The sequence below is a fragment of the Halichoerus grypus genome, chromosome 14 (genome assembly GCF_964656455.1).
Source record: "Halichoerus grypus chromosome 14, mHalGry1.hap1.1, whole genome shotgun sequence".
In the NCBI taxonomy this organism is placed as follows: domain Eukaryota; kingdom Metazoa; phylum Chordata; class Mammalia; order Carnivora; family Phocidae; genus Halichoerus; species Halichoerus grypus.
The window spans coordinates 2,253,380-2,280,630 of NC_135725.1; the positions used below are offsets into that span (position 1 = coordinate 2,253,380).

Below are 27,251 nucleotides of genomic sequence, written 5' to 3' on the forward strand. Positions count from 1 at the left end.
CTCTGAAGTTTCTATCAGGTTGTCCAGTTTTAGGGTACATGGTTCTAGGAAAGAGTCAATTTTAGTTTCATGGTGATTCCGTGTCCAAAAAGTGGGAGAAAATTGGATATGTTAGAGAGTTCTAGCCAAATATTAGAGGAAACGAGAATTCTGGAACAGCCCAGTTGATGGGTAGAAAACAAATAATAGACTAATCTGATATCCATAAAGGCATATTATTTGATACAGTTTTTTCCTTCCATCATTTCCATTTCTTTTAAAAATAAGAACATAAGACTAGTTTTGCAGATTAAGTCTAGTTTCCGATAAACTTGTCTTGATTATATAAGTGCAGGAAGAATAGTGTTTTGGCCATAAAGACTCTTTTTAAATCTACTTTGCTGGAACTTTTCATAGGGAATCTCGGATTGAACTTTAAAAGTCTCTTTAGGCTAAAAAGCCAAGACAGGGATTTGTCTAATTGTTTCCTGTCATAGGGAGAACAGATTCTTTTTTTCTTTTTTTTTTAAGGTTTTATTTGAGCGAGAGTGTGCATGAGCAGGGGGAGAGGGAGAAGCTGACTCCCCGCTGAGCAGGGAGCCTGGTACAGGGCTCAGTCCCAGGACCCTGAGATATGACCTGAGCTGAAGGCAGATGCTTAGCCGACTGAGCCACCCAGGCGACCTGGGAGAACAGATTCTTACTGAACTTTTGCAGAAACATACGTTGTCAACCTTTGTTATAAAGACATACATTACTAAATTGCCGTTAAGTCATAGATAACTTGAGAGGAGAAAAGGGAGTCCTTTAAATTAGGAAAACAAAACATTAAAGAACCAGCAGTGTTTTAAATGAAGTCATAAAAGTCATGATCATCTTCATCAACTTATTCAGTCCTCTGTAATTCTTTGTCTTTTGTTAGCAGTTCAGTTTTTGCGTCAGAGTTTTGGAAATTCTTACCCCAGTTCAGTTTTATGATTTTGAGAGTTTCAGAAATCTTTATTCTAGAGTAATTGTCAGGGTCTTTTCTGTGAATCTCCTTGAAGATGAAGCATTTTTGCAGGCACAGTTTTGTAAAAGCATCAGAGTAAAACAATAACTGTGATAAAAGACTTAAAATTTGGTGAAGGTTAAGGGTCAGATGAGACATTATTAGAAGGTAATTGACGGGGGTTTGGTTATTTTTGTATTATATAGTATTGTAAGATAGTAGTTGGAATTGCGACTTATAACATGTGCCAGAACATTTCAGATTTTTAAGATTTCCATATAATTTCCAGAATACTTATATTTATGAAAGTACAACATAAAGAAGGGTTAGTATTATTTCTTATTTGATAATGCTTACCATGTAAAAGCTGGCCATACCTGTTTTATTGCACTTCACTTTATTGTGCTTTGCAGATACGGTATTATTATTACTATTTTTAATAGATTGAAGGTTTGTGGCAACCCTTTGTTGAGTCTCTTGGCGCCATTTTCTTTTCTTTTTTTTAAAAGATTTTATTTTTTAAAGTATTCTCTATACCCATTGTGAGGCTCAAACCCACAACCCCAAGGTCAAGAGTTGCATGTTCTGATTGAGCCAGCTAGGTGCCCTGGTGCTATTTTTTTTAACAGTATTTGCTTACTTTGTGTGTCTGTGTCACATTTTGATAATCCTCACAATATTTCATACATTTTTGTTAATGTGGTACTTGTGATCTTTGATCATTGATCTTTGATTTTACTATTGTAATTGTTTTGGGGCACTAGAAACCATGCGCAAATAAGGTGGTCAACCTAATCGATAAATGTTTCGTGTGTTCTGACTGCTCTACTGTCTGGCTGTTCCCCTGTCTCCTGCTCTCCCCTGAGATAAAACAATATTGAAATTAGGCCAACTAATAACCCTACAATGGTCTCTACATAATCAACTGAGAGGAAGAGTCATATGGCTCTCACTTTCAGTCAAAAGCTAGAAAGGATTGAGCTTAGTGAGGAAGGCATGTTGAAAGCTAAGATGGGCTGAAATCTAGGCCTCTTGAACAAGTTAACCAAGCTGTGGTTGCAAAGGAAGTTTTTGAAGGAAATTAAAAATGCTATTCCAGGGGCACCTGGGTGGCTCAGTCGTTAAGCGTCTGCCTTTGGCTCGGGTCATGATCCCAGGGTCCTGGGATCGAGCCCCACATCGGGCTCCCTGCTCAGCGGGAAGCCTGCTTCTCCCTCTCCCACTCCCCCTGCTTGTGTTCCCTCTCTCGCTGTGTCTCTGTCAAATAAATAAATAAAATCTTAAAAAAAAAATGCTACTCCAGTGAACACACAAGTGATTAAGAACGTGAAGCAGCCTTACTGCTGATACGGAGGAAGTTTGGTCTGGATAAGTGATCAAACCAGCCACAACATTCCATTCAGCCAAAGTTTCACCCAGAGCAAGGCCCTGACTCTTCAATTCCAAGAAGGCTGAACGGGGCGAGGAAACTGCAGAAGAAGAGTTTGAAGCTAGCAGAGGTTGGTTCCTGAGGTCTCAGGAAAGAAGCTGTCTCTGTGACATAAAAGTGCAAGGTGAAGCAGGAGGGACTGATGTAAGTGCTGCAGCAAGTGATCCAGAAGGTCTGGCTGAGAGAATTTATGAAGATGCTTCCGTTAAACAACGTTTGTAGTGTAGATGAACCAGCCTTAAAGTGAAAGGTGTTATCTACGACTTCCATAGCTGGAGAGAAGTCAGTGCATGGCTTCAAAGCTTCAGACGCCACTGACTGTCTTGTTAGGGGCTAATGCAGCTGATGACTTTAAGTTGAAGCCAGTGGTCATTTACCATTCTGAAAATCTTAGGGATCTTAAGAAGTATGCTAAATCTACTCTGTTCGTGCTGTAGAAATGGAACAACAAAGCCTGGGGATAGCATGTCTGTGTACAACATGGTTTATGGAGTATTTTAAGTCTACTGGTAAGAGCTACTGTCAAGGAAAAAAGTCTCTTTTCAAAATATAAGTAACTGCTTATTGACAGCGCACTTGGTCACCCACGAACTCTGATGGAGATATCCAGTGAGATTAATGTTTCATGCTGGTAACATAACATCCATCCTGCAGCCCATGGATTAAGGAGCAATTTCGATTTTCAAGTATTATTGAAGAAATACCTTTTGTAAGGTTTTATAGCTGCCATAGATAGTGATTTCTCTGATGGGTCTGGGCAAAATCAACTGAAAACTTCTGGAAAGGATTCACTATTCTAGATACCATAAAAAACATTTCTGATTCATGGGAAGGCCAAAATGTCATCATCAACAGAAATTTGGAAGAAGTTGATTCCAACACTCCATGAATGGCTTTGAGGGGTTCAAGACTTCAGTGGAGGAAGTCACTGCAGATGTGGGGGAAACAGCAAGAGAACCAGGATCAGAAGTGTGGCCTGAAGATGGGACTGAACTGCTAGAATCTCATGATAAAACTTGAACAGATGAGGAGTTGCTTCTTACGGATGAGCAAAGAATGACCTGAGCCGAAGGCAGACGCTTAAAGACTGAGCCACCGAGGCGCCCCAAGAAAGTGGATTCTTGAGATGGAATCTATTGGTTAAGATGCTGTGAAGATTGTTGAAATAAAAACAAAGGATTTAGAATATCATAGGAACATAGTTGTAAAGCATTGTCAGGGTTTGAGAGGATGGACTCTAGTTTTGAAAGAAGTTCTGTGGGTCAAATGCTACCAAACAGCATCACATGCTATAGAGAAGTACATGCTACAGAGAAATTTTTTCCTGAAGGAAGAGTCCATTCATGTGGCAAACTTAACGGTTGTCTTGTTTTCAGAAACGGCCACAGTCACCCAGCCTTCAGCCGCCAGCACCCTGATGGATTAATAGCCATCAACATTGTGGCAAGACTCTCCACCAGCAAAAGATTACATTGTTAAATTAATATATATTTTTTTTTTACTTCAGAATTTGATTTGGGGAAGTTTATTAAAAATGTTAAAAGCTTGGGGTGCCTGGGTGGCTCAGTTGGGTAAGCGTCTGCCTTCAGCTCAGGTCACGTTCCCAGGGTTCTGGGATCGAGCCCTGCATCGGGCACCATGCTCAGCAGGGAGCCTGCTTCTCCCTCTACCTCTGCCTGCCATTCCCCCTGATTGTATTCTCTTTCAAAAAATGTCAAAAGGTTTAAAACATTTGATCAAATAGGACTGTAGTTTGTGAAGCGATACTTCATTATCCCTTCAACGAAAATGACTGAAAAGATTTCAGTGGTAAGTACATGTAAAAAAACATCCACAAAATTTAACTGTTTTAGTAGAGAAGACTTATTTTTCTAAGAAGTCAAAGATAGTTGAAGACAATGTGGAACACAGGAAATTATTCTTGTAGGTTATTACATTAAAGGCAGAGAAAAATCTTTGTTTATAATTTCTTATTAAGAGCAGACCAGTAGTCTAAAAAGAAGCTTGTCCATTTAACAGAAAGCCAAATTCTAAGCTTGCACTAGGGTACTTTTAAAATAAAATTCTTCTTTTTCTTTTTCTTTTTTTTTTAACTTAAATAGGCCCATCCTAATCTTAGCTTGACCACACACAAAATGTTTCTTAAAATTCCCTTTTCTACAAACCTTCTAAGATTTTCTATATCTATTTAGGTTTTGTTCTGTTTTTTTCCTTTTTTCCCCCTTATTCTGGGATAATTATTTTACTTAAGGATAAAATTATTTGTTTCCTTCAACAAAAATGCATCTCTATTCCTCATATCTCTTTAACAGAAACTGTAGATTCTACTTCTTGTATACATTTTCTTTCATCATTATTTCTAGTAGTACAGATTTGTGTAAAAAAATACTTTTTTGGTGGTTTGCTGGCAAGATGGCCGAGTAGGAGGGCCTTAAGCTCCCTTGTCCCATGGATACAACTAGATAACACAGCAGCCTAAATAACCGAGAAAATGATCTGAAGACTGGCAAAACAAGCTCCACAACTAAAGGTAGCAAAAATGCCCCATCAAAGAAGGTAGGAAAGGTGAAGATGTGGTCTGGGAGCAAAACAGACTATGGCCGTTTGAGGTGTGGAGGGAGCTGGTGGGAAGGAGAAGGGCAATAAACAGTTTCATACCACGGAGCCCAGGAATGGGGAGGATGAATCCGTGTAACGTTTGCCTTTGAAAGCAAGAGGGCCCGAATTTGTGAGTTCTTGTAATCAGCAGGACTTAAAGCCTGGAATTCTAAAAATCAGCAGAATCAGCTCAGAACCCAGAGGGAGAGGGCATTAGTAAACTGAATCCCCCATCCTTAAAGAGATAGCTTGACCGGCAGCAGCCTGAGCAGATGTGGCATAGAACTAGCAGTTTGAAAAACACTGGTGGCAGCTGGGAGAGTGATTTGCCCATCTTGAAATGTGGCCCAGGGAGACAGTGATCATAGGGAGGGGACCCCCACCAAACAAAGGAGCTGGCAGGCATCATTTCCCTCCTCTGCCCCCCAGCATGAAAAAAGGCCATCTGTGGGAACCAGTGTGGCGCTGACACTCCTAATCTAACTTGCTTACACCTGCACTCCACACCCTCCCCTGAAACCTGCACCCGCACCCACACCCACACCCCCCCCCCCCCCCGGCGGATCTGCCTTTCCCAGTCATGTTCCCTTCAGTCCCAGCGCTGTGGGCCCCTCACCCAGAAAAAACCAAGACAAACCCTGCCAACACCACATTTCCTGATCTGCACATTTTGCAGGATGTCAGTTTGGGTGCAGGTCTCATTTTTGCAGGCAGACCACCGCACTTGTTAAAATGCATCCCATCCTGCTGGGGACCAAACATTGTAAACAAAAGGCAAAGAGAGCCTCTGCAGACGACTGGACTGAAGGAAAAAGTGCCCAGGACTTAATAGCAGAGCACGTGCAACGCACATAGGAGACGCTCCCTGAAGTGCCAGGACCTGGGGAATGGGACACTGCACTGCAGGGCACTACAGGACTTCTTCACAAGGCTCTTACCAAAAAGAGAAAGAGAAGTAACTGACTCTCCTAACACAAAACAGACCTAGAAAGCCAGACAAAATGAGACTGAGAACAGGATCAAACCACAGCAAGAGACCAAAGTGAAATGGATAGAAGTAATATACTTGATAGGGAATTTACAATAATGATCATAAAGAAGATACTCACTGGACTGGAGGAAAGAATGGAGAACATCAATGAGACCCTTGACACAGAGATAAAGAATCAGATCAAGAACCTAATAAGTGAAACTAAAAATATACTTGATGGAATAAATAGGCTAAGTGAAGGGGAGGAAGAAATTAATGACCTGGAAGACAGAGTAAAGGAAAGTAAGCTGAGCAAAGGAGAGCAGAGCAAATTACGCAAATTGAGAATAGTCTTTGGGCACTTAGTGGCTGCATCAAGGTAATAAGATTTGCATTTTGAGGTCACGGAAGAGAGAGAAAAGGGGGCAGAAAATGTATTTGAAGAAATAATAGCCAATAACTTCCTGAATCTGGGGGAGGAAACATCCAGATCCAGGAGGCACAGAGATCTTTTGGAAAATTGAACCCAAGGAGGTCCACCGCAAGACACAGTAATTAAAATGGCAAAAAGTAGCAATAAAGAAGAACATTTAAAAGCAGTAGAAGGAGATAGCTATATACAAGGAACCCACATAAGGCTGTGAGTAGAGTTTTCAGCAGAAAGTTGCAAGCTAGAAGGGAAGTGGCATGTTATATTCAACGTGCTGAAAGAGAAACATTTGCAGCCAAGAATATTCTATCCAGCAAGGCTCATTCAGAGTAGGAGAGAGAAAGAGTTTCTCAGACAAAAAGTAAGAGTTCATGAGCACTGAACCAGCCCTACAAGGCATATCAAAGGGGATCCTGAGTGGAAAGGAGAGATCATAAGGGAGAGTATGAAAAGAAGAAAAAACCAAAAACAGTAAAAATGAATATTTCTGTAAAAATGAAAGGATTCATAAAATAAAAAGGATGTAAAATATGACACTATATACCTAAAATGGGGGGAGAGGAGTCAAGAATGGGTTTAAACGTAAGTGACCATCAACTTAATGTAGACTGGACCACTTTCTTTGACCATACAGAAAAACAAACTCAGAATGGATTAGAGACTTAAGGTGAGATCTGAAACTATAAAAATTTTGAAGAGAACATAAGCAGTGATCTTTCTGACATCAGCCATAGCAGTATTTTTCTAGAAGTCTCCCGAGGCAGCGGAAACAAAAGCAAAAATAAACTACATCAACATAAAAAGCTTCTGCACAGTAAAGGACACCATCAACAAAAGTAAACATCAACCTATGGAATGGGAGAAGATATTTGCAAATGGCACATCCAGTAAAGGATTAGTATCCAAAATATATAAAGAACTGATAGAACTCATCAAAGTAACAATCCAATTAAAAATTGGGCAGAAGACATGAACAGACATTTCTCCAAAGAAGACACCCCATGTTCTACAGACACATGAAAAGATGCTCAATATCACTCATCATCAGGGAAATGCAGATGAAAACTACAGTGAGATATCTCCTCACATCAGTCAGAATGATTAAAAAACAGGAAACAAGTGTTGGTGAGGTTGTGGAGAAAAGGGAATCCTCTTTCACTGTTGGTGGGAATGCAAGCTGGTGCAGCCACTCTGGAAAACAGTATGGAAGTTCCTCAAAAGTAGAACTACGTTACGATCCAGCAACTGCACTACTGGGTATTTACCCAAAGAATACAAAAGTACTAATTCAAAGGGATACATGCACCCCGATGTTTATAGCAGCATTATCAACAGTAGCTGATTTATGGAAGCAGCCCAAGTGTTCATCAGTAGATGAATAAAGAAGGTATGGTGTATATATACTTTGGAATATTACTCATCCATAAAAAGAATGAAATCTTGCCATTTGCAACGATGTGGATGGATATAGAGAGTATTACAATAAGTGAAATAAGTCAGAGAAAGACAAACACTGTATGACTTCACTAATATGTGGAAGTTAAACGAGCAAAGGGGAAAAAGGAGACAGAGACACAAATCAAGAAACAAACTTAACCACAGAGAACACAGTGCTGGTCACCAGAGGGGAGGTGGGCAGGGGGATGGGGGAAATGGGATGGGGAAAGCAGGTAATGGGGATTAAGGAATGAAAATCATAAAGATAAGTAAACAGATAAATTTTGTTGACAGTTGCAACTTTATTAGTTCAGATGTTCTCAATTTCTAAAACTTAGTGACTACTATCTAGAAAAGAAATTCGAAAGGCAGTTGTTAGAGATTAATCACAGGTTCACTGTTAGAGGATAATAGATGTGTTTGTGTATTACACGGAATGAGTATAAATTCCTGGTACGTAGTTTACATGAACCATGTGCCTTTTGATGATGACAGTATTAGATTGTGTCTGTAGAGTCTCCTGACCTTGTTGTGCTGGAGTGGGAGTGATAGGACAGGTGGGGGCTGCAGATCCCTCATTATTGCTGAGAGGGAGAATCAAGATTTGAAAGAGGTGGGTCAGCAAACTCTAAACTGATAGCAGAGCTGTGAATACTGGGGAGCTGCCCCCAGAACTCAACAGCCTTGCAAGTTCAGTTGGCCCTTGAACAAGGACTGAACTGCACAGGTCTGCTCACGGGCAGGTGTTTTTCAGTAAATAATACAGGACAGTACTGTAAAAATACCTTTTCTTATGCCTTTCTTAATGACATTTTCTCTAGCTTACTTTATTGTAAGAATACAGCATATGAATACAGAATGGGTTAACCGACTGTTTTTGTGATCGGCAGGGCTTCCAGTTAACAATAGCGATTACTGGTTAAGATTTTGGGGAGTCAGAAGTTACACCTGGAGTTTTGACGCTGCCGGCAGTCCCAATCCCAGCGTTGTTCAAGGGTGAATTGTAGTTATAAGAAATAGAAGAAGTTCTTTTAAATAGTGTTTCCTGGCTGTAGAACTGAAAACATAAGGCAGGAACGTGTGAGCCTATCAGAGAGTGCTTGCAGCCTGGTCTTGGGGGACTATCACTGTGTGTGTGCAGGACAGAAAGAGTGGTAGTTCTTGTATTGGTCTTTCCAGCTGGCTGCATAGACCCTTCTGTTGCTCAGGATCCCGTGGTATCAAAGCAGTGGCTTTCCAACCTGTGGGACCATCCACAGCAAAAAATACAATGTCTATTTTGGCCCAGTACATACTATACGAATATATATATAACCAGATAAGTAACTAAAGTAAAAGCCTAATAAACTGACATGTATTTCCTATTTTCAGTGTATGCCATGCATGCACTCTTGGCACTTTTTGAAATTCTTTTAGTTATCCATAGATAAATTCATAATAAATTCATTCAGAAGTTATAGGTAAATTGAATATACGTATTATCCATTTATGTATATAGGTAGCTACAAATAATGTGTATATTTCCTATTTATTTTTTAAAAGATTTTATTTAGAGAGAGAGAGAGCATGTGAGAGTGGGGAGGGGCAGAGGGAGGAGGGGAGAGAGAGGGAGAAAGAATCTCAAGCAGACTCCGCAGTGAGCACGGAACCTGACCTGGGGCTTGACCCCAGCACCTCGAGATCACCACCTGAGCCAAAACCAAGAGTTGGATGGTCAACTGACTGAGGGACCCAGGCGCCTCTATATTTCCTATTTAAATAAATGTTTATCACAACTCACTAAGGGTCTCTAACCACAGTTTGAGAAACAGGAAGTTACAGTAAATTACCCCGCAGTAGGAGGAAGCTCTCGGGAGCCCCGCTGCCGCCCCGCCTCGCAGGGTGTGCCTGCTGCCTTGTCTGCACATGGAGTGTGTGGAGTTAATTTGTTCCATTAATTTAAGTGTGCTCATGTTTTCTCTCGTGCACTGTTCACTCTCAGGGCCTTTTCCAACTTCTAACAGTTCTTAACTTTGCTATCCAGGGAAAACCAGGAGGTGGGCGTTGTGAGCAGTCCGTCATATGTTAGCATCCTCTAGTAGATTAGCAAACTGATACATACGTTCCAAAATTTCTAGTGTATTCTGCCTCATATTAAATTCTTTTTCGGGGTGTTTGGGTGGCTCAGTCGTGATCCCAGGGTCCTGGGATTGAGCCCCACATGGGGCTCCCTGCTCTGTGGAGAGTCCGCTTCTCCCTCTCCCTCTGCCCCTCCCGTTGTTCGTGCTTTCTCTCTCTCTCGCTCTGTCAAATAAATAAAATCTTAAAATTTTTTTTTCAGTTTGGCATAAAACATGTTTATTAACAGAGCCAAATATTTTTTGTCTCTATAAAAATTAAAAAGTCAGAATTAGATAAACAGGTTTAGCATTTAATGTTTATCTCATGTGGAAATGATTTAAATATTCAGTGAACATCCATTAGTTTAACAGTAGAAACTTTGTTCTTATTTATGTTTATTTAAATTGCCTGTTTCTAACAATTAGGCTTGGACTAGACATTAAATAATTAACTATCATCTTAACTGTTTTCTTGTTGATATATTCTGTAACCTAGAGAGACTATGAATTTACTTGATCAGTAAACCTGGGTAGGAGTTTCCTGTTTGCATTACGTTCAATATTGGTAACTCTGAAGACATTCCTGTTTTTGTTAAACCAAGAAACTTAAACTAGCTTTTATTTATCAGAGATTATCCCAGTTCAAATGAACTTGAAGAATGTTTGGGTTAGTACTATGTTTCTGAGAGTATACTTAATTTATATAAATGCCTAATTTTCTTTAAGCCAATTAAATAGAGCCTTTAAAATTAATTCTGGCAGTACTATTCAGAGGTAAAAATATATCACATCTACAACATATATGTAGGCATCATAAACCTACAGATAGAACAGAGATCTTACAGCTTTTGTTTCAAAAAATTTTAGTCATGTCTCAGAGAACTCAAAAGAATAGTTGGATCCAAATTGTGTTTTTGGCAGATGAACTAAGTTAAGGTTGCTTGCCCAGGTGGCCAAAGATTTTACTAAAGATTTTTTTTATTTGCATGCTGTAAGGATCCTTTTAGAACTGTTTTTGAAGTCATTTTGTGTTTTAGAGTCTTCTGCATACCAGTCAAACAAAGCATTCCGTTGTTGTCTCCGAGAGGTTTGGGATCCTCTTTTCCCGTGCCCTTTAAGGTGGACTTGGCTAAAGAAAGGTTCCCCGCAGTGGCCATTGCAGTTCCAGGTTATCCAGAAGTTTACCTGTTTTTGGAGAAAGGCACAAGAGCCTGGTCCAAGGACCAGGTGGAACCTATTCGCCTTTGGATTCCCTAAAACAACTACAAGGGCCTTCGTTTCTAACAGCTGTTCCAAATCACTGGGAATCACGTGTTTCCCCCCTTGGAACAGGATGGGTGACTTACCGAAAAGTTTCAGCAAAGGGAAATAGAAACCAGAAAGCAAAGTAGGGACAGAAAGCAAGTGTGCACTAGAAGGTTGGAGAGCTCAGAACCCAGAGAGACTTACCTTAAAATTGCAGGGTCGGGGAGAAAGTGGGGAGTTCAGTGGGCTCTGAGGGCCCCAGCACCTGTTTGCCCTCTGGCTGTAGAGGTCATGGGGAGTCTTGTTCGCACTCCACTCCTGACACCATGAAATGTCAGAGGCTCAAAATAGCCAAAGTAAGACCAGCGGGTCATGGAAGTAGCAGTTAGCAGAAGTTTATCACGCACACACTCAGACAGCGCTTTGCAGACTGGGAGGACTCGAACCAGAGCATGGAGTGAGGCTCGGGGGTGCCTGGTCATAAAGCAGCCCATATGGGGAGAAGTCGGTGACTGTATTCTTCCCGGGGACTGGTCATGATGCTAGAACGTTCTCAAGTTATATGGAACTGCTCAGTGGTTACCTCATACCAACCTTGGGACGCAGTTCAAGTTTTGCTTGTGATGTTCAGAGGCACAATCGAGGGGTGACCCAGGTCCAGTCAGTCTGCAAAATAAGTTAAATCAAGCTTTGCCTGCATGACTAAACTGTTTCTGTCTGCTCAGGGAAACTTCAAGGCTGTTTGCCGCCTGTCCTTGATTTTAACAAAAGTTTTCTACCAGTTTCTGTTAGGTCTTACCCTTTGGAGCATGATGCTGACAGCTGTTTTATTTTTCATTTAATAATTATATTTCCGTATCTTTCTTCCCCCAGCATACTTTCAGGTATGATTTTACAACTCCAAATACCTAGCAACTCTGTGGGTCTGCTTTTTTCATTATTTGTTGTTTCTGCCAGTTTTTGTCTCCTTGCGGGCCAGTTTGTATGTGTGCACATGTGTGCACATGCAGTAGATTACATTTTAAAAATTGTTTGAAATAATCTGGAGTCTGGGATGGTATTCCTAGGGAAGATTTACGCTTGCTTCTGTCAGGCAGCTGGGTGAGTGGGCAGTCTGGGCTCCCCTCAGCTCCATGTTAGGAGTACAGCAGCCTGGGTTCACAGCCCTCTCCTTGCTGTGAAGGTCCCCAATAGTCCTGGGGTTCTGGTCCTCGGCTCCTCGCAGAGCTGTCAGCCTTCAGCCGCCCCTTGCTCTCAGTGATCCGAGCTGTTTGGGACATGGGCTTTACCTCCCTAGACGCTGCCCCCGTGAGTGCTACCATCACGTCCTTCGATGCCTTCTAAGTATGTGTTCAAGATCTTGTCATGGAAGTTTTCAGTCACGTACAGAACTTAGGAAAATGGTTAAGAGAACCCCCTGTCTCTTTGACACCCCTCCTCCTGTGTGTCCTGCACCTGACCTGAAAGTAGCCATTTCTCTAAGAAACCCTGGTTCCTGATAGTTCTTGTTGGGGTGTTCTTTTAGATTTCATTTTGATTTTCTAGCTTTCAGGGGGATGTTCTCAGTGATGAGTCTCTCCCTCCCAGGAGTTGTCCATTCTTTATGTGGTGCTGCAGGTGGCCTTGGAAGATTCCAGAGTTGCTTGTTGCCGGTGGTTTAGGCAGGTGGTTTAGGCAGGTGGTTGTGCTGTGGTCCTCTTGGCAGTCTGCTGAAACCTGTTGTAATGTTTCTTGTAGTGTTTCTGAATACAGTAAATAAAGTGGAAGGGATCACAATAGAAATCAGTTATATTTAAATGGTTGTAAAACTATGAAAATAAATCTAACGGTACATTGGCTTCTTTAGTATGTTAAGTGCAACTTGATATTAATATATGCATCATTAAATCTTTATATTTTAAGATACTTAAATTATGGCTTTTGATGCTCGTCAAAAAGTAAATTGAGGTGGTCTTTGATTTTTCTTTCTTCACGTACTGGCCAGCAGGTCATCAGTGAGAAGGAACACCAGGGAGCCGTGTAGACCTGTGTGTGCTTACAGCACCGACTTCCTGGGTGAGGTCAGACGTCAGAGGCTGCAGCGCTGTCCTCCGCACAGCTGTCCTCATGGCAGACCCCAGCCCCAAGTTTGGGGGTTCCCACGGCCCTCTCAGATTTGATGATTTACTAGAACATCTTGCAGAATTCAGGAAAGCACTGTGCAGGCTCCCGTCATCTTACTGAGCTTCATCGCATTGTGCTCTGCAGATACTGTTCTTTACAAATGGAGGGTTTGTGACAACTCTGTCAAGCACGCGGCGCCATTTTTCCCACAGTTTTTTGCTTGCTTTGTGTCTCTGCATCATATTTCGGTGATTCTTGCAGTATTGCAAATTTTTGCATTATTTTGCTGAAAGCTCAGATGATGATTAGTTTTTAGCAATAAAGTTCTCAAATTAAGGTATTGTTTTTTAGACTTAATGCTGTTTTACACTTAATGGACTAGTGTTAATGTAGCATTTTTCTGCACTGGGAAACAAAAAATTCTTTTAACTTCCAGTGGTCTGGAACCGAAGGTGTGTGTCTACTTGCAGAAAAGGATCCAAATCAGGACCAGCCGTAAGAGGAACAAACACATAGGGCGAGATCTCTGAGGGTCTGAATGGGAAGCTTGTAGTGCTCTTCTTCGAGTCAGGAGCATTGCCTGCCTTGCATGTGGCTGTGTAGCTGTATGTGGAGTTGGAGCGTTGCCAAGGGAGCCCACTTCAGCTTGTGTCCAGAGTTTTATTGGGATTCCATTATGTAAACATGGTTGATGGATCGTTGGCCGTCAGGTTGAATTGACAATCAAACAGTTGGGCTGCCATCTTGGGATTTAGAGCCTTAGTCCCCCAGTCCCATGATTGGTCTTTCTGGTGTGACCAACCCCATTCTGAGACATCTTTTTAGCACAAAACATCTAGGGGCCACCATGAATCACAGAGATTCCTCCAAGGATTTAGAGGGACTTTCCCTGGAATTTGGACCAGGGCTGGCCCAGCTCTTTGTCTTACAGCATCACCAGTTCTGTTTTCACAGTTGGAGGACTGCCGACCCAGCAGCTGGTCTGCTCTGGTTGGGTCTGGTCTGTGGCATGCCACGTGACATCATTTAAAAGTGTTGATGAGCTTAAAAGTGACTGAGATCTACAACACATGCAGTGGGATGGAAAGACTGCTTCCTCCTGAGGAAGGTTCTAATAGTGTTGTGGTTTGTTGCATACATTCATGGTGGAGGGAGGTGCTGTCTTTGAGATGTGAAGGTTAGGAAAATGAAGACACGTTTCCCTTGTCCAGATTCATGGCACCTGTGCATTTTGTCTGTGCTTGAGATCTCCTGTATTAGAACATGGTACTGAGATGTGTAGGGTTTTTGCTTATATTGGTATATGAGAGTTTGGGATTGTGGAGGCCTTCAGATGTCCACTTGGTATTATAGCCAAACCCTGGGTAATCAACAACACTTTATTCATATTGAGCCCTTCATTTTAATTTTGAGGTTTGAACCAAAGGGGACAGCCTGCAGTAGGGGCCTCTGTAATGTTGTCTTTAGGTGCCATCCATTGGACTTTCTTTTCTTTTCTTTGCTTTTTTTTTTTAAAGATTTATTTATTTATTAATCTATTTATTTAGGGAGAGAGAGCTTGGGCGAGCAGGGGGAAGGGGCAGAGGGAGAGAGAATCCTCAAGCAGACTGTGCTGAGTGGAGCCCAATGTGAGGCTCCATCTCATGACCTGAGCTGAAATCAAGAGCCAGCTGCCCAGCTGACTGAGCCACCCAGGTACCCCTCCATTGGACTTTCTAGTAAATTCTAGGAAGTAAATTTCCAGTAAACCTAGGAAGGTTCTCAGTTATACTCCAGTGGGTTTCTTTCTAGATTTACAAAGTAAAACCATTGATTCTTTTTCTCTCTTTTTATTGTGAAAAATTCCAAGCATATAGAAGAGTTGAAATAGGCAGTTGAACATTTGTATGTTCCCCATCTAGATTTAGGAATTACAAATATTTTGCTTTTTAATTTAAAAAAATTTTTTATTTTTTAATTAATTTTTTAAACGATTTTATTTATTTATTTGACAGAGAGAGCGAGCACAAGCAGGGGAAGCGGCAGGCAGAGGGAGAAGCAGGCTCCCTGCTGAGAAAGGAGCCGGACATGGGACTTGATCCCAGAACCCTGAGATCATGACCTGAGCCGAAGGCAGATGCTTAACCAGCTGAGCCACCAAGGCGCCCCCTTTGCTGTCTTTTTTAATCGATTTTAAAAAATCACATCTTAGAAAATAAATTACAGATCTTTGAGCATCTACAAAAACCTGTGTCATCACCAGGTCCAAACTTGCCTTTTCTCCTCCCTCTGCTATTTTTTTCCCCAGACTTTTTTTTTTAAAGATTTTATTTATTTATTTATTTGACAGAGAGAGAGAGAGCGCACGCACGTGTATACGCGCACAAGCGGGGAGCAACAGAGGGAGAGGGAGAAGCAGACTCTCCGCCGAGCAGGGAGCCTGATGTGGGGCTCGATCCCAGGACCCTGGGACCATGACCTGAGCCGAAGGCAGACCTTTAACCGACTGAGCCACCCAGGCGCCCTCCCTTCCCTAGACTTTTTTTTTTTTTTAAAGACTTTATTTATTTATTTCACAGAGAGAGATAGCAAGAGCAGGAGCACAAGCAGGGGGAGTGGGAGAGGGAGAAGCAGGCTTCCCGCTGAGCAGAGAGCCCGATGTGGGGCTCGATCCCAGGACCCTGGGATCATGACCTGAGCCGAAGGCAGATGCTTAATGGCCGAGCCACCCAGGCGCCCCCAGACTTTGTTTTTTTTTAATGAGATTTTATTTATTCATTTTAGAGAGAGAGAGTGTGCATGTGCACATGCACAGGGGGTAGGGGCAGTGGAGAGAGAGAGAGAATCCCAAGCAGGCTCCACACCCAGAGCGGAGCCCGACGGAGACTTGAGTCACAACCCTGAGATCATGACCTGAGGTGAAACCGAGTTGGACGCTCAACCCACTGAGCCACTCAGGCGCCCGTTCCTGAGACTTTTTAAATGAAATTTTCTACACACAGAAAAGTTGAAACTGTAGCTGAGTTATATTGTATACCCTCCATTGAGATCCATTCACTAATATTTTACTGCACTAACGTTTTTTTGTTGAGCCATTTGAAAGTTTGCAGTAAATTGCAGACGGCATGACACTTCTTATAATAGGGATATTTTTCCTTATAACTATAATACTGTAATTAAGAATGTTATTTAGTATTTAGTCCTGTTCAGATTCTGGCTGTATATCATTTTTCACGTAAGTGTTTGTGGTCATACAGGTTCCTCCCACCCATGTTGAACCGTCCGTGACAACAGCTTTCAGACAGCTTATTAGCAACCCAGACTTCAGCGCACACTGGACGTATTTTGGCCGTTAGCACTCCCTTGTACTTTTCTGGTAGTGGTCCAGGTGTGGAGACCTCTTTGGGACTTAACATCTTTGCTTAAACAGTTTTGGAGATTTATTTCCTTTTTATAAATAGCACTGTTTGATGATAACAGCTGGCCGCAAATACTTTGGTATGTAATTTGTTTATATCTGAAATGTGGAAGCGCTCATTTCTTACGCTTTCTGGAAATAGCGTGTAGTGGCATTGAATTTTGTGGCGCTCTCTTCCTTTATGGGAACAATGTACGTGTTTATTGTTAACATAGGAAGTTATCTCGGCGGTGCTCCTTGCGGTCTGCCCGTGCCGCAGCGTGGTCCCTGCGTGTACCTCCTGGTGGCCGTGAGGTGTCTGAGCAGATGCGCGGGCAGCGGCGTGTGACGCACAGAGTGCGCCTTGGGACATTGTTTTTCTGTGAAACCGTTTGTGAGTCTCGTCCCCTTTAAGATTATTATGGAAGGAGAATTTCGAGTTTGAACACTAAACTAATGACACATTTTAAAGATTGTTTAGCAAAATTGCAAGCCTGGCCGTGTTTAGTAAAGGTGGATTTAGCAGAGGAAAATCCAGGATCTTTTCTTCTCCAACTTTTTATTGTGAAAAGCTTCAAATTGAAATATGAGTTCAAAGAGCATTAGTACGCCCCTCATTTAGATTCAAGAATTAGTAGTTTGCAGTTTTCATTTTATTGTGTGTATGTGTATTTCATTTTCTTTCCTGAACCATTTGAAATTCACTTGCAGACCTCATGGCCGTCTGCTTCTAGAAAGCTCTGTATGTGTTTCCTGAGAGTGACCATATTTGGGTGTGCCACCCCAGCGTCACAAGTGTGTGTGAGGGGCCAGTGGTAATGCCACAGTGTCCTTGAATTTCTCCGCTGGTCTGCAGTGTCTCGAACGGCTTTCCCCTCCAGACCCCGCACTCAGGGCTCCGTTAGTCTCAGGCTGGAGCCGGACGTGGACCTTGGGGGAGTGGCGCCCCTTGTGTGTGGCTCTCGGGTCACCTGTGCTCACTGTAAACTGGGGATGAAGTGCAGAGGCTTGGGGAAGCCTTTCTGACAATGCTGTGTGAGTGACGGCGTCCCCGGGGGCCACGAGGAGCGCCTGGCTCGCGTGAGGGGCGCTGGCTTGTGTGGCCCCGCAGCCGAAAGCCGCGTGGCGCCGTGGCGCTGTGGTGCCCTTGCCCTCGTGACGGCCGCGGCCTTCGGGCCTCTGCAAACCTAGGCCTGCCTTTCCATGGCCCATGACAGCGTTTTCTGTAATACTTGAACAAACTTTAGTAATTCCCACTCTCCTAGAAATAATGCGATTTTACGTCAGCATTTACAGTTTTTTAAGAAAAATTTATCTTCACTTTGTCTTGTTGACTAAATTAACCCCTTAATAGAGTAACTTAAGGTAAAAGTATGTTTAAAAGTGTTTTTTGAACAAGTTAAGTTTTTCTCTCTCCAGTCAAAAGAGTGAGATTTGTTCTGGGGAAGTTTCTCGAAGCATCATATGGCAGCTGTAGGAACAGAGCAAAGCCAGGGGTGCGTTGGTCAGCACTGGGTTGTGTTTGCCCCTTGCTCGGGCTCCCCCTTTGTCTCTGGACTCACAGGCATCGGTAAGATTAGGCAGTTGGAATATTAACTGCATCTCATAAATGGGGAAGGACTTTGAGCTCACATTTTGCATTCTTAGATTATTCAGCCTCTCTCACTGCAGCTCTTCCTTCAACCTGTGCCTTGCACTGTTGAAAAGTAGAACAGGCCGGACAGGTTCATCCCGGCCACCCGCGGTGACGGGTGTGCAGTAGGAAGCATCACCGGGAGAAGGCCGCACGCTTCAGGACCTCCGGAAGCTGGGTTTCTCCTGTTACAGAACCAGTTTAGTTCACTAGGCTAGGGTACGTTGGTACTTGTGCAGATTAGACTATTCCTCAGTCTTGGAGGCGGCTTTGTGTCGAGCACCAGGAGTCGGGGGATGTTGTCCAGTTGGGAGATGGTGCATCGTTTGTCGAGTGCTGCCGAGAATGCTCTGGTGGGAAGGCAGGGGAGCGTGGAGGGCGCCGTCAGGGTCAGGTGGTGCGAGGGTGAGCTGTCCTCTCTCGTGCGGGGCTGTCCCCCTGGCAGATGGGGCGCGGACCGCTGTTGCATGCTCACTTGAGGCGGGAGGTGAAAAACTGGCTGGCCATGCCTAATGGCATAAGCTGTGGGCGCTGTAGGCAAGGAGTTGGGTCAGGGTTTTGCCACCAAGGTGACAGGACAAGAAGGGTAAGAAAATGGAGGAAAACGGGAGTACTGTCGTGGTTGATGTCCGAAGAGTCAGAGCAGTTAGGAGGGCAGTTAGTCCCCGAGGAAGACCACGGACAGTGCCACAGGGGTGAGGCCACAGAGAGAGGTGATGGTTGCAGCAGGGAAGTGTGGGGTGGGAGTGGCCGGGTAAGGGAAGGGGGACGATCGGAGGCGGTCTGAGTTGAGGTGCTTGGAACGAGGATTCTGGACGTGTGGTCGTCCTTGGTGATGAGAAGGTGCAGGCTGTGACCCTGGAGTTCAGTGGCGGGGGTGGGGAGCAGGTGGCTTGAAAGGAGGGTGTCAGAGACCTGAGGGGCAAGTTGCAGGGGCATTGGTGCCAAGAACGTGGTGAGAATGGCGGTGCAGAGGAGGAGAGCGGGCACAGGGTCCTCAGGCGGCCGGAGACCAAGACGTCAGGCCACGCTGTGGCTGTGTGGACGGCAGGGTGGGGAGCTGTGTGTGTGTGGGGGGCCCAGCGGCATTCTGCCTTCCGGAAGGCAGGGCCCCCCAGGGCAGGGGGGTCGTGTGGATGAGTTCCTGAGGGAGGTGGCGTGGCTGGTGCTGAACAGGGTCGGGGAGCGAGGCTCCAGGGGCTGTGGGTGGACTCGGGAGATGGGTGGCAGCCACGTGTCAGGCAGCCTCGGTGTGGGCTCCTCAGGCCTTGGACGGCGAGGCCACAGAGTACGGGAACCTCGCAGGGGAAGGCCGCGTCCAGAAGGGGTGCTGCTCCTGGCTGAGGCTTGCACTGTCCCCCTCCTTCCCGAGCCCCAAAGGGGGCACCCTGGATACTTACTGAATGCATGAGTTCTTAAGATCTGGTCATTTTTAAGTCTATCTTCCTTGAATAATAAAAAGGTTTATATAGTTAAGGATTTTTATTGGTTAAATGGATTCTTCTCTCCCCAACTAATTATGCTTTTTAATCATTCTATTTTGTTACATTTTTGTCTCGAAAATTAATCAACACTGCCTTTAGTTCCTACACCTGTGAACACAGGCGGTGGTTGCATGAAGACTGAATACGCCCAGCCTAGAGCAGTCCTGGGTTCAATGGGATTTGCCCCAGACATTTTCGTGTTTTATGAGACTGTGTATTACATATGTATTACTATGTGGACTGGAACTGGAATCAAACTTGGCTGAAAGGATAAACTGCTTCCCTAAGATGACCTTACTTTTGCATGGGTGTGGGACTTACTGATCTTTTCCTCTGGGAGCGGACAGGGCACCTCAGTCTTGTTGGCTGTGCTCCTTTCTCTTGCCTCCGCTGCTGGCCTGCTGACCTGGCGCCCAGCCGTGGTTCTGACCTGAACTTGGTTCCCGTGCTGCCCCCACTGCAGCCGTGCTGGTACCCTTCCTCCCCGGGACCACCGCCCCCGTGGGCTGGGTCTTCGTGTCCCATCGAGGAGATATGGGCCATGGCCAGGGTCCATCTTCACGAACACCCCGGCGTCCGCCCTTTACTGATGTTGGCGGCAGAATGGGTCCTGGGGTGCGTGGAGGAGGCAGACGTGGTGTGGTGTTCCCCGCGGCCTCCGGGGAGTGGTGCTGCCCTTGGCGCCCAGGTCTGCGGAAATAAGGCTAATTGCTTCTGGGCAAAGCACTCTGTAGCGGATGTCGTGTTTAAAATTTTATGTTAGTTGGTGGCTCACTCGGGTAGTTTTGCTCTTATGATGACGCTCTAGTAACGAACTATCACTTCACTGTTTTACAGAGTCCTTATGATTTCACATGTTTTTGCTGAACTTGTAAAAGAGGCACTTGGATGATGGATTAACAAGAACATTGAGATTCTGTGAAAAGTTTCAAATCGGAGAGTATTCAATTTTCACCCTAGTCAGGCAGCTGTGCTGCTCACTTAAATACAGATGAATGAAGACCCCATTCGGGAAGACACCTGGCCAGCGGTCCAGAGCGGATGCAGGTAGGCGGTGCGGTCCCTGTGTTTTTTAGTAAGTGTGAAATGTTGCTAAAACCCAGGAATACTTTCGCATAGTTCCTAGTGGTTTGCTGTTCTTAAAGCTGTGTGCTTTCCACTACTCTGTACACATACATGGGAAAAAAGAGCTTCCTTTTTTAAAAGGCAGGGACAGTGTTCATATTTTTTCCGTAGTCTTTCACCTTCTAGCAAGTTACAGATGTCCATTAAATTTAGCAAGTGAACTGTAAACACCTACCTAATGGGATTATAAGAAATGAAGGATTTATCATTTCTTTTTGAAAGAAGTGAAAGTGATTTGACTAGAGCAGTATGAGACTTAGGGTATTTATAGTGATTTTAAGGAAAAAAGCTTTTTGTATGTTTGTTTGAAAGAACTTTATTGGAATGAAATGGATAGAAATGAAATAAATATTTAATAGAAATTGATTCTTACTTTTGTGGCACACAGCTACTACAACTAGAATAGAAGGTTAGACTTTGCATGATTTTTACCCACCCCAGAAACAAAGGTAAAGTCTAACAGGCTACACTGTGAAATAGGTAAGTGGTATTTTCTTTAGGACTTAAGTTCCTCTCCATTCAGAAATACATTAAAATGTTGAAAAAAGTCTGTCATAGCATTTTAAGATTCTTTGATAAATGAATCTGAGAATTATGCTGGTAAAACTAATAATTCTACAGAAATGGTTGCTGTTTGATTTAGTACTGTTTCTTAAATTTATTAAGGTAGTATTTGGAATTCTTTGTAGAAGAGCCACAGGGATTCAGATTTTTAAGTACCCATTATGTCTTTTATTTTAGCTCCTTTTTTGTAAAGATAATATTGATTTCACTGTTTAGGGTTTGTCAGAAGATTACTTTGGGCCAGAGATGACAGACTGAGGCATAAGCCATCTGCAAGTGTGTCATCAAATCCCGGCCCTCTCAGCCACAGACACGCAGGCACACCACACATCTTCCCGAGCCTTGGTTTTTATCACCTAAACAGGGGTGTGCTGAGCTTATGAGGAGGAATAACTTTTATAAATAAAATAAATTAAATAAATAAATAAATCAGCTAGGTGCCTGGCACATTATAGCTGTTCTACAAAAAAGCATTGTTATCGTTGATCATACTATTTACAGTAAAATATTTTTAATTTTATTTTGTTAATTGCGAAAATTGCTGTCAAGTTTTTTTTTTTTTTTTTTAAGACATTTATTTGAGAGAGAGAGAGAGAACGAGTGGTGGGGAGGGGCAGAGGGGGTGCACGCAAGAGAAGCAGACTCCCAGCTGACCAGGGAGCCTGATGCGGGGCTCCATCCCAGGACCCCGGGATCATGACCTGAGCCGAAGGCAGACGCTTAACCGACTGTCGTTTTTTTGTTGATCAGTGAAACCTCCCACGTTTTTCATTGGGAATAGTAATTCATTTTCCAGATTCCTTTTTATGCACACCATTCCAAATTTAGCACTCCTGTTTTCTTCATTGATTTTGAGTCCTTGTCATCAGGAGAGTGAGTGAGCAGATTACACTGATGTGTCATGTGGTGTAAGTGCCCGAAGGATCTAAACCGAGAGATGCTGTTGCTCTTAAGGGAGAGATTGTTAATCCCAGTCCGTACTCTGATTTTATATTTTCTTCGTCCTCCACATTTCTGTAGAGCTAAAGACAAAGCGGGTACTCTGTAAGTTCTCGTCGGCCCGTTGTTTGATACTTTAACACGAGACTGGGGGGTCACTTGTTTCCCACTGTTGTTTGATCATATTTTGGAAAGATTGCTGATCCCTTGATCAGTATGGTTTATAAAATTGTCTTAAATCAATCTTCCTATTAACAGACCAAGGCTCTTGTCAGTTACGCATGTAATTTACAAATAAAATTCACCCAAAAGGGGGTTTCTTTTTCTCCTGCAAGGAGAAGCCTGGGTGGGCATTCCAGCATTGGTGCAGTGGCTCAGCTGTGCCTGGAGAGAAAACTGAGGGACCCTTCTCCTCCTTCCTGGGCATCTGGGGAGCTGGACTACCATGACAGCCCCCCAGCGCGAGTGTCTCCAGAGAAACAGGCACAGCTGCGAGGTCCTCCCGGCGGAGCCTGGAGCCTTGGGGCTCACACGGGCCGACGTGTGCTGCGTTGCCAGCCCAGGGTCAAGGGAGGGAGTGTGTACTATGCTCGATGGGAGGAGGGTGAGGAATTTGAGGCCCTGCCTTAAAAGTGCCGCAGTGGTAAATAGATCCCTAGGCAGTCCCTAGTACTGCGTTCTGTGTGACGTAGAGCGTGGGTGATCAGGAAAAACTTGAAAATTGAATGCTTGCATGCTTTTATATATCTAGTTCCACATATTAGGCATTTCTATTTAAAATAAGTTAGGTTTATCTATATAACTATGTTGGAATTAAATTGGTTACTAAAATAGTAATTTATATGCACCTAATGATGGACAGCAAGTCCTGTTATATGGCACAACATTTTCCATGTGTTTTTTCCCCTAGAGTTAGCCTCCATTTTTACTGGTTTATCCAAGGTTGCAGGTTTTCTCTTTTTATGACACACTTGAATCATACAGATAGGTACGGGGAGTCGTAGTAATACATGTGCATCTGCCTAACACTGATTTAGCAGCTAGTTTTGCTGTATGCAAATATTTTTAAAACCTTGATTTTTTTATCAAATTAATAAAAATTCATTGTTGAAAATGTCAAGTAGTGCCAGAGACTTATAACAAAAAGCAGGCACTCTGTCCCTTCTGTTGTTTACCTTCACCATTTGTAAATAATATGAGTAGACAGATTTCTCTTGAATCTGACAGTGCTGAACCAAGGAAGGCAGGGCGATGACTTTCTCTCTTTTTTTTTTTTTTTTGTTTATTTGTTTTTCCTGGAGTTAAGAGATTTCTCAATTTTTTTTCTATTTGCTTAAATTTCTTTGCAGCTTGAAGTCTCTTGAACAGTCCTCACAGCTTTATAGACCTGTTAGTGTAATATGCCAGGTGGCAGACACCATAAATGCCCCATCTGTCCGCGGCTCCTTGGGGACTCTTCTAGTGCTTTCGGCCCTGTTCTCTGAGCTGCGTCCTACAGCCCCACGGCCATGCTGTCATCCTTGGAATTCCTGTTTCCTCTCTGTAGCTGGATTCTCCTTGTTTCTGCTTGCCATGCCCTCCCTGTTTTGGTGTGCACTCTTGCCTAGGAAAAGCTTGTACAGCGTCAAGAAGCTTCCAGAGCAGACGGTGAATGAGTTGATGGTTAAAGTGACAAGTGGAGGGGCGCCTGGGTGACTCAGTCGGTTAAGCGTCTGCCTTTAGGTCAGGTCGTGATCCTGGGGTCCTGGGATTGAGCCCCTCGTCAGGCTCCCTGCTCAGTGGAGGGCCTGCTTCTCCCTCTCCTCTGCCCCATCCCTCCCCCACTCCCCGCCCCTGCCACTCATGCTCTCTCTCAAATAAATAAATAAATAAAAATCTTTAAAGTGGTAAGTGGAATGTGTGGTCGGTAATATTCTCTACTTTTCTGCCCGTTTGAAGTTGTCTCTAATACAGTTTTCCAAAAGTGCACCTAGATGAGGTTCCTTTTGAAACCTTGCATCAATATTGTCTTCATTCTTTTCTGCTGCTCAGTCTTCAGTGGGGCAAAAGGTTCTAGGTTGGAAATAACTTTTCATTCAGAATTCTCCAGGCATTGCTCCATTCCTTGTCTTTGAGACCCCAGTGTTGCTGTTTGGGGGAGTTGGATGCTGTTTCTGCATCTGGGTGTGTGTCCAGTGGTTTCTCCCTCCCCCCTGAAAACTTCTGGGCTGGACTTTTCATATGCTGGGAAACATGACAGTGAGTGGCTGAATGGGTCTTTTTCACTCGGTCCTTGGGCTTTTCAGTGGTAGGTCCGTTCTTCCTTCTTTGGTGCTCATTTCCTCTTCTCCCTGGAATGCACGCTGCTGGGACGTCTGCTTCTTAGGCTGGTCTTTCTGTTTTTTTTTCCTAAACTTCTCCAATTACTCATTTCCATTTTCTCATTCTTAGGAGGTTTACTGACTTTATTTTCCAACCTTTTAAGAAGATTTCTTAAGTGAGCATTTTGTTTCTTCTGTGAGCTCACTTTTTTTCATATTATTTCATAGGTGCAAGTAGCTTATACTTCTGAGGCTATAAATTGTATTTTTAAAAAGACTTGTTTGAATTAGCTTGGCCTGTTAGGAGTGTCTTCGTGTCTATTTGCTTTTTAGTCAGTTTGGGAGGTTTTCTTTACATTTCCTGAGATCTGAGGTGGACCCTCCAGAGAGGCACAGAGGAGAGGTTTTCTTTACATTTCCTGAGATCCGAGGTGGACCCTCCAGCTAGGCACAGAGGAGAGGTTTTCTTTACATTTCCTGAGATCCGAGGTGGACCCTCCAGCTAGGCACAGAGGAGAGGTTTTCTTTACATTTCCTGAGATCCGAGGTGGACCCTCCAGAGAGGCACAGAGGAGAGTTTTCTTTACATTTCCTGAGATCCGAGGTGGACCCTCCAGAGAGGCACAGAGGAGAGTTTTCTTTACATTTCCTGAGATCCGAGGTGGACCCTCCAGAGAGGCACAGAGGAGAGGTTTTCTTTACATTTCCTGAGATCCGAGGTGGACCCTCCAGAGAGGCACAGAGGAGAGGTTTTCTTTACATTTCCTGAGATCCGAGGTGGATCCTCCAGAGAGGCACAGAGGAGAGTTTTCTTTACATTTCCTGAGATCCGAGGTGGACCCTCCAGCTAGGCACAGAGGAGAGGTTTTCTTTACATTTCCTGAGATCCGAGGTGGATCCTCCAGAGAGGCACAGAGGAGAGTTTTCTTTACATTTCCTGAGATCCGAGGTGGACCCTCCAGAGAGGCACAGAGGAGAGGTTTTCTTCACATTTCCTGAGATCCGAGGTGGACCCTCCAGAGGGGCACAGAGGAGAGTTTTCTTTACATTTCCTGAGATCCGAGGTGGACCCTCCAGCTAGGCACAGAGGAGAGGTTTTCTTTACATTTCCTGAGATCCGAGGTGGATCCTCCAGAGAGGCACAGAGGAGAGTTTTCTTTACATTTCCTGAGATCCGAGGTGGACCCTCCAGAGAGGCACAGGGGAGAGTTTTCTTTACATTTCCTGAGATCCGAGGTGGACCCTCCAGAGAGGCACAGGGGAGAGTTTTCTTTACATTTCCTGAGATCCGAGGTGGACCCTCCAGAGAGGCACAGAGGAGAGTTTTCTTTACATTTCCTGAGATCCGAGGTGGACCCTCCAGAGGGGCAGAGAGGAGAGTTTTCTTTACATTTCCTGAGATCCGAGGTGGACCCTCCAGAGAGGCACAGAGGAGAGGTTTTCTTTACATTTCCTGAGATCCGAGGTGGATCCTCCAGAGAGGCACAGAGGAGAGTTTTCTTTACATTTCCTGAGATCTGAGGTGGACCCTCCAGAGAGGCACAGAGGAGAGTTTTCTTTACATTTCCTGAGATCCGAGGTGGACCCTCCAGAGAGGCACAGAGGAGAGTTTTCTTTACATTTCCTGAGATCCGAGGTGGATCCTCCAGAGAGGCACAGGGGAGAGTTTTCTTTACATTTCCTGAGATCCGAGGTGGACCCTCCAGAGAGGCACAGGGGAGAGTTTTCTTTACATTTCCTGAGATCCGAGGTGGATCCTCCAGAGAGGCACAGGGGAGAGTTTTCTTTACATTTCCTGAGATCCGAGGTGGACCCTCCAGAGAGGCACAGAGGAGAGGTTTTCTTTACATTTCCTGAGATCCGAGGTGGATCCTCCAGAGAGGCACAGAGGAGAGGTTTTCTTTACATTTCCTGAGATCTGAGGTGGACCCTCCAGAGAGGCACAGAGGAGAGGTTTTCTTCACATTTCCTGAGATCCGAGGTGGACCCTCCAGAGGGGCACAGAGGAGAGTTTTCTTTACATTTCCTGAGATCCGAGGTGGACCCTCCAGAGAGGCACAGGGGAGAGTTTTCTTTACATTTCCTGAGATCCGAGGTGGACCCTCCAGAGGGGCACAGAGGAGAGGTTTTCTTTACATTTCCTGAGATCCGAGGTGGATCCTCCAGAGAGGCACAGGGGAGAGTTTTCTTTACATTTCCTGAGATCCGAGGTGGACCCTCCAGAGGGGCACAGGGGAGAGTTTTCTTTACATTTCCTGAGATCCGAGGTGGACCCTCCAGAGAGGCACAGGGGAGAGTTTTCTTTACATTTCCTGAGATCCGAGGTGGACCCTCCAGAGGGGCACAGGGGAGAGGTTTTCTTTACATTTCCTGAGATCCGAGGTGGATCCTCCAGAGAGGCACAGGGGAGAGTTTTCTTTACATTTCCTGAGATCCGAGGTGGACCCTCCAGAGAGGCACAGAGGAGAGTTTTCTTTACATTTCCTGAGATCCGAGGTGGACCCTCCAGAGAGGCACAGAGGAGAGTTTTCTTTACATTTCCTGAGATC

At 44.1% G+C, this 27,251-nt stretch overlaps 1 protein-coding gene across 3 annotated transcripts in view; it reads left to right on the top strand.

Moving 5' to 3' along the window:
• Positions 1–27,251, top strand: part of SPIN1 (spindlin 1) — an 81,583-nt gene that overhangs the window by 14,148 nt on the left and 40,184 nt on the right. For all 3 annotated transcript variants that reach the window (XM_078061384.1, XM_078061386.1, XM_078061385.1), the window contains one exon: positions 20,612–20,821. In XM_078061384.1, coding sequence (XP_077917510.1) covers positions 20,770–20,821 — 52 coding nt within the window. In that variant the 5' untranslated portion in view covers positions 20,612–20,769. The remainder of the gene's footprint in view (positions 1–20,611; positions 20,822–27,251) is intronic.